Consider the following 14,652-nt stretch of genomic DNA (forward strand, 5'->3'; position numbering starts at 1 on the left):
GAGGCCAGTGCAACAACATGTGGTAAATGTGTACATCCCGATATGCAGGTTTCACGTGTCTCCTACTAAATTCCAGCAAGGTTCTTTGTTAACACAGATAAGATTATTCTAAAATTTATACAGAGAGACAAAGGAACTAAAATAACTAAAATAATTTTGAAAAAGAATCAAGTGGGAGGAATCAGTCTATCTGATTCCAAGGCTTGCTATAAAGCTCAGTAATCAAGACGGTGTGGCAGTGACAGAAGGACAGACACACAGGACCACAGAACAGAAAAGCGAGCAGAAACAGATCCACACAGATGTGTCCAAGGGCCTTCTGACAAAGGTGCAAAAGCCGTTCAGGAGGTAAGGGGTCTGTCTGACAAATGGTGCTGGAGCAACTGGCCATTCAGAGGAAGAGAATGAGCCTGGACATAAGTCTCACACTTATAACAAAATTAACTCCAAATGGATCACAGACTTCAATGTAAAGCTACAACTTTTAGGACAAAACATAGGAGAAAATACTCAGGGTTGGGAGCTGGGCAAAGAATTCAGACTTGCCACTGAAAGCCTGATTCATAATAAGGAAAAAAATCAATAAATTGGACTTTATCAAAATTAAAAATGTTTGATCTCTGAGAGACCCTGACAAGAGGACAAGCTACAGACTGGGAGGAAATACAGCTGACTCTTGAACAACATGGGGTAGGGGTGCCCACCCTCTGCACAGTTGAAGTTCCAAGTATAACTCCTGGTTGGCCACCCACGTTCCACTTCTCCGGTTCCACACGTGGAATCAGCCACCCTCAGATGGCGCACTGCTGTAGTACACATTTATTGAAAAAAATCCACACATAAGTGGACCCACATAATTCAAACCTGTATTTTTCAAGGGTCAACTGTATTTGCAAATCACATCTCCAACAAAGGACTAGTCTCTGGAACACATAAAGAACTCTCAAAATTCAAACAGCAAAAAAACAAACAGTCCAATGAGAACATGGGCAAAAGACATGAAGGGACATTTCACCAAAGACGATATACAGATAGCAAATAAGCCCATGAAAAGCTGGCCAACGTATGGTTAGCTGGGAAATGCAAATTAAAACTACAGTCAGACACCACCACACACCTATCAGAATCACCAAAACAGTGACACTGGTGAGCATACAGAGAAACTGGATCACTGGTACACTGCTGGTGGGAATGCAAAAAGGCACAAGTACTCTAGAAAACAGCTTGGCAGTTTCTTTAAAAAAAAAAAAAGACTAAACATGCAGCTATCACAGGACTCAGCAACTGTCCTGAGCATTGATTCAGAGAAATGAAGGCTGAGGTTCACAGAACATCCTGAACTCAAATGTTTAGTACAGCTTTATTCATAATGGCCCAAACTTAACACACCCCAGACTCCTTCAGTGGGTAACTGCTTCAATGAACCATGGTCCTTCTGCACCACAGAATGCTACTTGGCAATGAAAAGGAGTCAACTGTGGACACAGGCAACAACCTGGGAGCATCTCCAGAGGATTACACTGAGTAAAAAAGGCCAATTGCCAAAGGTCACAAACTGCATGATTCCATTATAAATTATTAAAATGCAGAAATTATAGAAATGAACAGATCAGTAGTTGCCAGGAGTTAAGGAAGGAATGGGGTGTGAGGGAATTGGGTGTGGCAACAACAGTTACTCTGCATCAGGATAACTGTAACAATGTTTTAGTTAGGAGGTGTCCTATAGATTTGCACAATGTTACCATTTTGGAGGAAACTGGATGAAGAATACACAGGATCTCTCTGCATTATTATTATTTTTTTAACGATTGCATGTGAATCTACAATTATCTCAAAATTGGCAAAAAAAAAAAAAATTAATGTGCCGCACAGCCACCTCCTGGCCCTGCAGGTTAACCTCCCCCTAAACTCACTCTTACACACGCACTCACCTGCTCACAGACACACAAACAGCTGCCAAGCCCTGCCTCCCTCCCAGGTCTGGTGGATGCTCTACTGAACATACTGTGCACATTTCACCCCTGTCTGGGCACAGATTATTCCCTATGTCCGGGGGGTGGGGGGTGGGGCTCTGCCTGCTGAAAGCCAATGGCCTTCCAGCCCCAGCACCAACCCCCCTGCTGTTAAGAAGCCTCCCAAATTCCCAACTGAAATGAGTCCCTCTCTCCCACAGTCCCAAATTCACAAAAGGGGCACTTCTTAAAGTCTAATTATGTTAAGGCTACTGTAATGACTGGCCCCTACCTTTCACTTCCCGGGAGGTGGAGGTTTCACACTTACTCTACCTTGTGTAATGCTGGGCCCAAACCTTCGGTAAAAGTTTGATCAAGGAATGGAAACGATTTAGGTGGAGCCTGGGGAGGGAAGGGGGTGAGATGGGTGAAGAGGGGTCAGTGCTGGGGCAGACACAGCTCCACCACTTGGTGGACGACCAAAGCCAAGCCTCTTGGGGCCTCAGTTTCCCAATCTGTAAAATGGAAATAATGTAGTGCCTGCCCTAAGAATTCCTGTAAGTATCAAATGAGAATATGGAGGTGAATCGCCCTCTACAAAGGGAAGTCCTTATTATGTCTATGCTTAAGGCTGCTGTTATTATTCTCACTGAGACAGAGAAAAAGGATTTATCTACAAAGAATCACGGGAAGTGGGGAGAGAAGTCAGGCAAAGCTATTAGTTAGGACGTGTACTGCAGGCATCAAATCATCATCCTTACAGCCGGCCATGCCAAATGATCATTTTACCAAACAATGAAATATTTCCCCAAATTTTGGACACGCTACAGCACACATCGTACCCGTTATATCTCTCAACTAGCTGGCTGAGCTGCTCCCAACACCAGGACAGGACAGTCTTTTACCAGTTCTCCTAGTCTCAGTGGCTGCTTTTTTAAAAAACATACAATTTCACACACAGTGGGTTAAGTACCTATAAAAACCCACTTCTACAGTTATGAATTAAAGAATATTTTCTAGTAGCTAAAATACAACAAAAAAGTCAAAAAGTTGAATGCCAACCCTACAACCTTTGCCTGAAAGAAAATGCTGATTCTACAGCCTGGTGTGTGAGCACCACAGTGCTCCGCAGGCTTGCCTGACCCATGGCCAATTGCGGCTGTCCGCTCACCCTCTGGGGAACCCGCTTCTCCATGGACAGAGTGTTCAAAATGGACAAGAGATGTGCACTGGGCACAGAAGCTGTTATAATCTTTATCAAGGAGAGCACCTAAGGAAGAAGCATCTTCGATCACACACATTCAGGTCTGCCAGGTCCTGGGACCTCCAACCACAAACAGTGCCGTTTCCAGGGTGTGGGGAAGTTAGAGGGCTAATCCAGCCCCAAACTGAGTCCTGGATAAACAGTCTCCATGTGATGGCTTCATCACCAAGTTTTTTGCCTGTTTAATCTTTCATCTTTAATTAAAAAGTCTGAAAGAAGATAGTTTTCCTTTTCCACTGGAAATGTAAAAGTGAAAAGCCCATCCTATGTGGGTTAAGAAAAGCCAGTTTTCTATGGATCATCAGGGATGCCTGTTCCTGTCACTAGTAAATCAGAGAACCCGTTCCCACACCCTCTGACAGCAGAAGAGGCACCAGGAGCCCTGGGGATGGGTGGGACCTGGCCATCAGGATGCTGGTCTGGGGCGGGGGGCGGCAGGCAGTGCCCCAACTTTCATTACCAGCAGAGTTGGTGCCTGTTTCTTCACCCAAGAAATGGAATACAAAATGTTCCCACCAATCGGCTACCACCAGGGCCAGCTAGAGAGACTGCGCTCCTGGCTGCTCACGAAATGCAGCTATCACTCAGCGATGACTCTCACCTGCCTGCTTCAGAGGCTGGGGACACAGCAGGGACAGAGCCACTCCCACCCTCCCAGTGTGGCATCCATGGGAGCTTTAGAGCTGTGGGCTGTTCCTGGCACGCCACCTCCCTGGGAGGCCTGAAACTAGTCACTTTACCTCTCTCCCTCCGCAGTTTCCTGCTTCCGTGCAAGACCTGTGCCCCCAGTCTCTCCCCGACACCACGCTGGAAGACTCCCAGTGACCAGCGTTGGAAGAGGCCTCTGACTGGGTGGAGTGGGTGGGAGGAGCAAGCCATAAAGACGGAGGTGGAGCGGTGCCATGCGCGGCCAGCCTAAAAGGCCGCACACCTCTGCTTCCTCCAGTCCTACTGGAACAGAGGAGGGAAAAGAAAAAGGGAAATGCAGGTCCCCTCTTCCTCCTCTCCTTATTTCCAGCCCAGCGGAGGCAACTCATTCCACGTCTGCAGGCTGCCGCCTGACCTCCACAAGGCTGTCTACAACTCAGTGTCCTGGTTATCTGTGTGCCTGGGAGCCCAGCTGCGGGTGAGCCATCTGAAGGACAGCCACTCAGTTTTATTTATCTTAGGCCCAAGCCAGCATGCAGTAGGTGCTCAGTAAACAGAACCCGGTGGTGTCCCCAGGGGATGGGCCACTTCTCAACTGCATCTCTATGTGGGGTCTCGCCCAGCCAGGAGGGCCTGCTGCAAAGGTGATGTGTCTGGTCTCACTGACACAGCCACCACCTGGCACCACCCACCTGGCTCCCAGGAAGGCTTGTCCTGTCCTGCTGGCAGCACACACCACACCTGCTTCTCTCTCCTGCTTCCTGCCCCCACGCGAGGGCCCCTGTCCAAATAGCCAGTCCACACATCCTGTATCACAGGCCCCTTCTGCTCTTTCAGAAACAACCTCAGGCCACATTGCTCTGTATCACTTCAGGTCCATATCCCAGGAAATGTCCCTGAGCTAGTCCACAGCTCTGGGCATTCCCTGTGTGAGCAGTCAATCTAAATGTGTCACTTCACTCCTCAAGTACCTGTCATGGCTCCTCACTGCCTCCCATAAAGTGGACCTGCCCTAGCAGTCAGTCTTCACTTCAACAGATGATCACTAGCACTGAGGGTACAAAGACAAATTAAAACAGGCATAGCCTCTGCCTTTGTGGACATAGTTGAGGAGGTGAGGGGAGAAAAACCATCAATCAAATACTTCCACCAACAGAAAATTACAAACTGGTATGTGGAAAAGTACAGGGTATCCCCAAAGGCAGTAACAGAAAAGCTGGGCCAGTCTGCCAGGGAAGTGATGTGCCAGCTGAGATATGAAGAGGAGGAGGGATTAACCAGAGATGAAGGGGGAAAGGACACTCCAGAGAGGCCAGAAATAGCATGTGCAAAGGCCCTGAGGCAAGAGAGAATGTCACCTGTGCAAACAACTGAACGAAGGGCCTGGGGCTGCAGGGTAGAGCCACAGAGCTGGGAGATGGAGGACACAGGGGTGCTGTAGATGGACGAGGAGAGGCCTGATCCAGTCCCTAGACAGTGCCGGCCAGGCTTCCCGGCACCACCTTTCCCTGCTTTCAGCCGCTGTGAACAAAAAGAGAAGTGACTCTCTATCAGCTAGTCGTGAACACAGTCAGTAAATTGACCCTGCTATCAAGACTTCAACTATCCCACCCAGCAGGCAGAGCTGGGCGGAAATCTAAGGAGATGGCTGTTTGTGGTCATCTGCAACCTCTCCTCCCTCCAACAGCCTGTGGTGTTAAGAACTGGGACTGGGAAAGCACTCAACACGGGAGCAGCCTTTCAGCCACAGAGCGGGCAGATCTCCCTTCCTCCCCTATTCTGTAGTCAGCCACTCTCTGGGCAAGCAAAAGCCCTGTCAGCCCCTTTTTGTCTCAGGCCAATTGGAAGGCCAGGCACAGACTCCTGTGTCCCATTTTACCAAGCCACCTTCTTCCCTTCTAACTCAAGCCACTCTCATTAAAAGAGGGACATGTACCCCAAAGTCCCAGCTCCGGGCTCACATGTGGCCCTTTGAGCTGGAATTCCAGCTTCTCAGTGTCCGCGCACCCTGCTCTGTCTCTGTCTGAAAGGCCATTCCTCCCTCCCCTCTCATGACCCCCACGGCCCATCATGGCCTGAGCCTCCCCAGCCTGAGCAGAGTCTCTCTCCCTGTGGGCCAGGCACCCCTCCATCAGCGTCTCAAAGCACTGAGCACCCACTCCAGCAGGGAAACCTGCTGATCCCTCGGAAAGACAATGAGGTGGTCTTTCCATCTCCTCGTCTACCTGCCGATGAGATGAGATTAAAATAAAAATGTCAACAAGGGATCTTCTCTCCACCCGACTCCATAGTTCCTAATGATGAAGCAGCATGATCACTGCTTAAAAACAAATGAGACCTCACACTACTGTCGTGCCTGGCAGCTTTAAAAAGAAAAAAAAAATTCCACAACAGGAAACTACAGTGCAATGCAGAGCCTGGGGCCTGGGTCACAAGAGCCGCAGCAGCGAGAGCCTGCTGGGTGCAACCTCTGTTAAGTGACATAAGGTCTCCGAGCCTCAGTTTACCCTTTTATAAAGCAAAGATAAGACTGACCAGGGTGACTGGGAGGATAAAGTGAGCCATTTAAAATGCCTTTTCTGCTCAGTCCTTGGAGTCTGAGTAGTAAGGCCACCCTAGATCTCCATGTCTGACTGTCCCCCTCCTCTGTTTAACAGTCCTCACAGCACAGATGGCACTGTTACACTGTGTGTGTTTGCTCATTTCTGTATGTCTGTGCCCCTCCTTAGACCCTCAGCTCCCTAGGGCAGGGCTGTCTTCAGCCACACTGGTACATCCCATTGCCCAGAAAGTGCCAGCCAAGAGAAAGTGCCCAGTAAATGCTGGAACAGTGAGATATACAAATGAAGGCACTTTGAGATACTAACTACCATACATAAAATAAATAAACAACAAGGTCCTACTGTACAGCACAGGGAACTGCATTCAATATCTTGTAGTAACCTATAATGAAAAAGAATATAAAAAAGAATACATTTATATGTCTGTGTATAACTGAATCACCATGCTGTACACCAGAGACTAACACAACACTGTAAATCGACTATTCCTCAATAAAAAATATTAAAAATAAACAAATGAAGGCACTTTGAGCTTTCATCTGTCACCCTAGGGATCCTGACACTCCACTGCTGGGAGACGGATGAAACAAGTACAGAGTATTATTCCCAGTTTAAAGACGGGGGAACTGAGGTGCAGAAAGGACAGCATAACTGAGGGCACTGAAAGAATATCTGGGGACCCTAACATTAAAATACAGGCACCCTGAAGGGGCTTCAAATGATAATGGGGCTCAGAGAGCCAACTCAAGGAAGAATGCTGAGCAGCTTGCCAAGTGAATGCTAGCTGCTCACGTCAGATTAAGATGGAGGGAACCCCAGAGCACCCCCTGGAGCGGGGCTGATGAGGTGCCTCTCATCTGGGCAGTGGTGGTTATGTCTGTAGGCACAGCCTGAAGCGTCAGAGAGTAGACACTCTAACCCATACATCTGACCAAAGACAGTCACTCACTTCCCTGATTAGCTGATTGGGATTAAGAACCAGGCATGGGAAAGCTGTTTTAAAGCTCAAAACTGGGGCAAAAGAGGCAAAACTTACATGTTCTTGCTTGACTGTGAGCCATGCAGTCGACAAAAACCAGGCTGATGCAGGTCAGTAAGACAGAGACAGCCAGGGAATGTTGGCTCTTACAGGTGGGCCAAATTTACTCGAAAACCTGGGTCCCTACCCACCAGTTTATACCATATTAGCATTAGCATTCTAGTTAAGAGAAACTAGAAATTATTTTGGAGGGAAAAATAAGGGACAAAAGAACAAACAAGTGTCCCAAGCGCTGAACCTTCATTCCAGACACATTCGCCCGGCGCTGCTGTGGGCAGCAGGGTGCTCGGTGGGCAGCCTAGAAAAGTGGAAAGAGCAGGGCACTGCGGGCAGGTGGATGTGGTTCAACCCCAGCTCTGCACTCCCCAGCTATGGGACTTCAGCAAGTTACTTAATCTCTGTGGATCTCAGTTTCCCATTTGCAAAAAGGAAATAAAACCCTTCTAGAACAGTGGCACCCATTATAAAGAAACACATGACTAAGGGAGGAGGAAGGAAGATGGAACCCCTTGGGCACCAGACAGTCTCTCCTTATCACTCTCCTCTGGTTACCATGTGCTCCCTGGGTCTGGGAGCCAGGAGGGAGGCACAGGAGGGAGAACTTCCATCTAGGTGGGGCTGAGGGAAGACGTCACCAAAGAGGCTTCAGAGAGAGCAGCCTCTGGGGCAGGTAGATGCATGCAGCAGGAGGTCACAGGATGAAGTTGCAGCCATGGGGAGGTGGGAGCAGTGAGGGGATCAGAATGCTCTGCACCAGAGACAGGAACACAAAGAAAGAAAGACTGCAAGCAAGGGAGGACGAAATCTGGGAGAAGAGAGACGGTGAAGGCTAAGGGCAGGCTGCAGTGACTAACAAGCGTTGTAAGGCTCGAGGAGGACCAGCTTCAAGGACAGGCTGCTGGGGTTAAGGGTGGCAAGGTCACCAGAAACCTATGAGAGCACATGGTACAAAGCAGGTAAGGGACACAGGTTCATTTCCAGAGTGGGCTGCAATTAAAGACGGTTTTTTGGAGAGGTGAAAGGGGGCTGTTCAGGGAGGCAATGAGACATGGACAGAAGGGAAAAAACGCTTCTAGAGGGAGTACTGCCTACTCTTTAAATTGACAAGATTCATATCCAGGGTCAGAGGAAACCATACAGTGAAAGGACATGACAGACAGGGCAGAGAGGAGGGAGAAGACCAGGAAAGATGCTGATGGGGAAAGTGTAGACAGTGCTGGAGGCAGAGGAAAAACACCCCACCCGGCCCTCCACAAGCCCACTGGCTACTCGCTTTACTCACCTTCAACTGGCCATCCACGTGGCAAGCATGCCCTACACCTCAATCCAACTAGATCACGGGCTCCCGCTCCAGGGGGCTCGCTACTGCCCCCAGCCAGAAATTATCTTGCAATTATATCCATGCTTCCCCTGTAATTATCTGTGAACTCATGTGAGGCCCTCAGCTAGACTGGAGACCTGTGCCTCATACCTGGGGCAACAGGAAAACCTGGTACAGCGCTTCACTTAACATGTGTAAATATCGACATAATTACCCAAGGAAGACAACCTGGCCACACCATCGTTCAACCAACATAGAGAGAAAGGAACATGAAAAAGCATACCAGCCAGAAACCAGAACTTGTCAGAGACCAGAGGATCCAGGCTGTTGAGCTCCTACAAATTCTCGTTCAGTTCTGCTCCCACCCCAAGGCCCAGACCCCAGGCCACAAACAGAGGAGAAAAGCCACCTGTGAAGGGTGCTGGGTGGTGCAACTCACTGGTCTCTGCTTCATGGATTTAACTGACACCCCCTGGGAAATAAGCAAAGAGTCAGGAGTGCTGAGCAAGAGGCCTGTGCCTGGTCTTGTGGGGACACAGACAGCAAAGAGACACACAGTCACCTGTGGACCATGATGGGTGCTGAGAGGTGCTGGGGGCAGATACTGCTGGGGGGGAAGGGGACTGCACATGACAGGTCACTAGCAAAGGCCTCTGGGAAGAATGATATTTCAACTGCAACCTGAAAGGAGCCAGGCAGTAGCAGCACCAAGGGATGAAATAGGGATGAGTGTTTCAGGAAGAAGGAACAGCCCATGGGACATTATGAGGACAGACAGAGCTTAGACTATGGGTGAACAGAAAAGCCACAAGTACAGCTGTGGTGCGGGTGCCAGGGAGAGCAAGAGGAGGGAGAGCAAGAGGAGGGAGAGGCTGGCAGGCACCCGACCAGCAGGGATTCCTGGGGAGGGATTGGGATTTTAGTTCTAAGCAGGTGAATCACATGACCTGATTCAGGTTTTTCATACCCTACCTCACAGCAGAAAATCATTGCCTTCCTCTAAAGCTAATCCTTCATCAGTAAAATAAGAATCCTCTCTGTTGTGTGGATAAACACCAATGTGTTAGAAAGCAGTTAATAAACTCTAAAGCACTCAATTCACGTTAGCTATTGTCATCAAAGTCCAAATTAAGGGCAAGTGTCAAAACTTGACAGAAAGTCTTTTGTTTAATGGAGGGACTGGGGATTGAACCCAGGACTTTGTGCATGCTAAACATGCACTCTACCACTGAGCTACACACTCCCCCACCTCACAGGAAGTTTTAAAAACCAGGAGCACTTCCTCATTAAATGAGTTTAAGTGAGTTTCAGACTCCCATACCCTAAAATGTAGCAACTGGCTATTAATAATACCCACCACCTGTAGGTCACTTTCATCTCTGTTACAAGAACTTGTTAATTAATAACCACAGGTCTTTAACACTTTTAATTTAGTGACAGTGTTACAAATTGGTTAGTTCTGACACTATTTAGCAAGTCTGCACACCTCTCTCCTTGGATCAGCTGACCAGTCATGTCAACCCGCCTAACAGCTCTCCTAGGGTTTGGCATCCTTACTGCTGTAATCGCTATTTCCAAACATCCAAATCTGCCAGAGAATTATATGATCACTGAGTGCTTCTCATCAGCCAGGCACTAGTCTAAGTGCTTTACAGGTTCATATTATACCAATTTTTTTTTAATATTCCCATTTTCCAAACGAAGTAGCTGAGGCATGGAGAGGCTAAGGGCTTCGTCCAAGGACACTTAGAGGAGTAAGCCCTGGAGCCAAGATCTGAACACAAGATGATGTGAACCTGTATCCTCGCTCTACAGATAGATAATTCTGGCAAAGGTGCTTGGTACAAAACAAATATTCAGCAGAGAAAGGTGGCCACTACTTAGCAGGACATAGGTAGTTTCTAGTTCTCACGAGAGTGTCACCTCCAGGAGAGCAGCGACCTTGTTGGTCTGGGTGACTGCTGCGCTCCCAGCACCTGGCCCGACGCACATTTGACGGATGGATAAATGAATGAACGTCCCTCCCAGAAAGCAGCGCTGCCTGCGCACTGCCCTTTCTTGCACATCTGTGTCGCGCTACTGATAGTCCCTTAGTAAGAGCATCAGGCTTATCTGAGGGCACGGCAAGGTACCCAGAGACTTGCGACCACCCCCTCCCCGCCCTTTCACAGTGCAGGGGTAGCGGAAGCAGCTCCCAAGGGAAGAACAGATGAGTCCAGGATCTCACTGCTGGAGGGTCCTGGCTCCGGAGGGGCTCTGCCCTCCACCGAGGTGGGGACACTGTCCACCCCAGCGCTGGGACCCCGCAGGAGACAAAGACCCGCCGGACCGCCGCACCCGCAGAAATGCTCGCTCCTCTCGCCCACCTCCCCGGGAGGCAGCCCAACGCTACCGTGCATCATCTGCGGAGAAGGCCGAGCCCCGGGCATACCAGATACGAGCTGCGGCCCTAGGGGTCGCCGCCCGCAGAGGGTCGCTCGGGTGCGGGAGGCCGCGGGCCGGACTGGCCTGTCACCTTCAGGACCGCCCGCCCACTCGCCTGCCCTCCGCCAGGGGCCCTCCGCGCGAGCTGCCGCCGACCAGCTAGACCTCCCCGCGCTTCGGCCTCCCCGCGGCGTCCACCTCGCGCCCCGAACCGCGGCGCCGCATCCCCACCCTCCTGGCCCATACCTGCTGGGAGAGGGGGATGAGAGGGGCCGCCATCTTCCCGCGGACTCGGGCTCCGAGCGCCGGGGGGGGACGAGGCGGGGCCGCGCATGCGCACTGGCGAAAGGGGCGGTGCGCGCGCAGCCGGGCCCGGGGGAAGGCGGGGCCGAAGTAGGGACGCGCAAGCTCAGCGAAGCCTGGAGGGGCGGGGGTCGAGGGCGGGGCCGCGGGCGCCAAGCCCCGGCCTGAGGGGGCGGGGCCCTGGAGGTCCGAGGGGGCGGGGCCCAGGAGGTCCGTGGGCCCCGAGACCCCTGACAAATGCTTCCTGCCCTCCGTCACCCAGTCCTCCCCGATTCCCCGGCTCGTCTGCCAAGGTCTCTGGCCCCTCCAGGTCCTTGCTAATGCCGGGTCCTCTGTAGGGATGCCGTTCCTTTTCCCGTGCGCCTGGCAAAACACTATCGAGAAGCCGTCGTCCACCAGGCAGAGGATCGGGACCCCTGCCCTGCCCCACAAGGCGCCCTGTTCCTAGGATAGCTGTGTATGTGTGTGTGCGTACCTGTGTATCTGTGTCAGTTCGAATATGGGTCTGTCCCCTTAGGGCTTCAGCTAAACTCAGTTGTAGTATTTTAACCTCTCTGTGCTGCAGCCGCACCCACGACACCTGAGATTATTTCCTAGCTGCCACTTTCTTGCTCTGTGACCTTGGCAAGTCATTTAAGTGGGCTCCCAACCCCCTCCTCTGAAAAGAGGGAATGGTAATATGTGTTTATTCCACTTCTATGCCTCACACTGTGCCCTGCACAGAGCAGGAACCAAATGTTTGCTGGAGGACTATTACTGGAGGGGCATTTGTTTAGACATGTTTTGCCTTCTTTTTTGCTGTGGACACCCACTAATACTTTTCCACTAAAAAAATAAGGAAAGAAGGTCCCACTGGGTACTGACCACAGTGGCACGAGGTTTCCTCAGCACAGGTCAGCTTCCCCTTACCTGGTCTCCTGTGATGGTGGCACAGTAGGTCTGGCTGGGCACTGTTTCTCAGGCAGGCAAGCTGGCAGGCCATGCCGATCTCAGGGTGGTGGAGGCACAACTTCCTGTCCACTTCCTCCACTCTGGAGTCTCATAAGCTTCTGGCTCCAGTATCTTCAGTGAGTTGAGGTACCTCATGCCATTCAGATGAGCATGGTGTGCTTTGTGATTTACTCAACAACCATTCCCGATCAAATGCTCATTGAGTACCCCTGGCTTCAGCACAGGTGTTCCATTGGTGGGCCAGGCAGACATTCTCTCACCCTGGAGCTGCCTGGAAGGCTTGTTAAACAGTCTGGGTATCTGATTCAGGTTTCTAGACCTGGGTGGGGCCTGAGATTTTTGCATTTCTAACAAATCCCCAGGAGATGCTGAAGTGGCTGGTCCCAGGCCCCCACCTGTGAGAACCACTGCTCTAGAGGAAGGAAACAGACATCAAATAATCACATGAGGAAACAGACAACTATAAACAGTGATAAGTGCTACAGAGTAGTTCAAGGGTATGACATTTTAAGGTTGAGTGTGCAGGCAGTGACGGTGGGGGCTGGGGACCATCACAAGCAGAAGGAGCAGAGGAGCGAAGAAGCACATGGAGACTGAGGCTCTGGAGCTCAGACAGCAAGACAGACAGTTCTGAGGTGAAGCTGGATCACACGTGGTCTGATTGGATACCTCTGTTCAAAGAGCGATGAAAAAAGACCGTAAGTGATTCAGCCTCATCTTGAGACCATCTTGCTCTCTGAGCTCCAAGTTCTGTCTCACCAGGCTTCCACGCTCCTCAGTTTCCCTGTGCAAAGAGAAATGGGAGGCCACCAGAGGGTTTTGAACAGATCAGATTTGCGTTCTAGAACAGTGACTCTGGAGAAGGTGGGCAAAGTGGAAGGAGAAGGGTTAGATGGAAGCAAGTGGGGCAGCTGGAAAGATGCAGCAGTGGACCAGGTGAGGGTGATGGAGGCTTTTAGCTGCCTTGGGTGCTTTATCAGTCCATGTTCCATACAGAAAAGAGAAGTCATCCTACATGTTTCAAACAGGGGACATTTGATACCGGAGATTGGGTACAAAAGTATTGGCCAAACAGAGGGGACTGCAAAGTTACCTAAGATTAGTATCAGTAGGAAGCTGCTAGCCCCTCTAGGACTAAAAGTCAAAAGGGAAAAGGTGTTACCCCCAAAACCCACAACCACTGGGCCCTGAGCAGGAACCCAGATGCCCATCCTCACCAGCCACTGCTGTTTCTGCCATTGTTGCTAAAGTCACCGCTACTGTCTCCACTGCCTAAGATGGGGGGAAAATGGCTTCTCCTCTCTGCCTGTCTTCTGATTTCCTTCTGACAGAAAAAAAAGGGGAAACCAACAGACAAGGGTGTCTGGGAAACGTGTGCAGGCTTCCAGTCTCACTGTCAAGAGTCTACAGGGGCAATGACAACAGAGATGCTCCGGCATGGTTTTAACTGAAAACAGAGGCTCGATGGTGAGAGTCCCACCTGGCCAGCAGCACAGCCTGAAGTGCCCTGGGATTCCCTCTACTACTGTGGCTGCCACCCTGGGCAGGGATCACCCATCCTGGGGCCTCTTTCTCCAGAGTTTGGAGGTGCACGGCCCAACACAGTGGCCTCTCACCACATGTGGCTATGTAAGTTTAGATTAATTACAGTTAAATCAGATTAAAAATGTATTCTTCCATACAAGGTACAACACCAAGAGCAAACCCTAATGCAGAGTTTGGACTTTGAGTGATGATGTGTTAGTGTAGGTTGGTTATTTACCAGGGTTCTTGGACTCCTTAATCAATAGAAATCGATGAGACCAGATGAAAAATTCAGGCAAGGCTTTGTGGGGACTCGTGCTGCAGCGTGAAGGAGTGACAACAAGTAACAAGTTTCCTTGCTCGCTCCCTGAGTGGGGGCCAGCTGGTCCTTTAAATGGGGTGAGGGTTGAGGCAGATAAGTGGGTCAGGCCAGAGGGGTGGCTTAGGTGGTCAGCCCACCCCCTTGGTGGGGCTGTGTGCAGGGATCATGCACAGCAACATGCTTTTGCTCTGGGAAGTGGCAGTTGGTCTTTTTTCTTTCTTTTTTTTCAATGGCGGTACCCAGGACCCTGTGCATGAAAAGCATGCGCTCTACCACTGAACTTTACCCTCAACCCCGCAGCTGGTCTTTCATATCTTGATGTTCATAGTTTGCCCCAAGTGTA

The 14,652-nt window shown here is 50.4% G+C and overlaps 1 protein-coding gene across 7 annotated transcripts in view; it reads right to left on the reverse strand.

Annotated features, from left to right (window-relative positions):
• The window catches only part of EPS15L1 (epidermal growth factor receptor pathway substrate 15 like 1), an 84,050-nt gene extending 71,311 nt beyond the window's left edge, over positions 1-12,739 (reverse strand). For 6 of the 7 annotated variants that reach the window (XM_031437507.2, XM_031437509.2, XM_031437511.2 and 3 more), the window contains exon 1: positions 11,456-11,524. In XM_031437507.2, coding sequence (XP_031293367.1) covers positions 11,456-11,488 — 33 coding nt within the window. In that variant the 5' untranslated portion in view covers positions 11,489-11,524. Of the gene's footprint in view, positions 1-11,455; positions 11,525-12,421 lie in introns of those variants that run through there. The other variant, XM_064479954.1, reaches the window with a different exon arrangement.
• Positions 12,740-14,652: the final 1,913 nt, after the last annotated feature.

The sequence above is a fragment of the Camelus dromedarius genome, chromosome 27, assembly GCF_036321535.1.
Source record: "Camelus dromedarius isolate mCamDro1 chromosome 27, mCamDro1.pat, whole genome shotgun sequence".
NCBI classification, from domain to species: Eukaryota; Metazoa; Chordata; class Mammalia; order Artiodactyla; family Camelidae; genus Camelus; species Camelus dromedarius.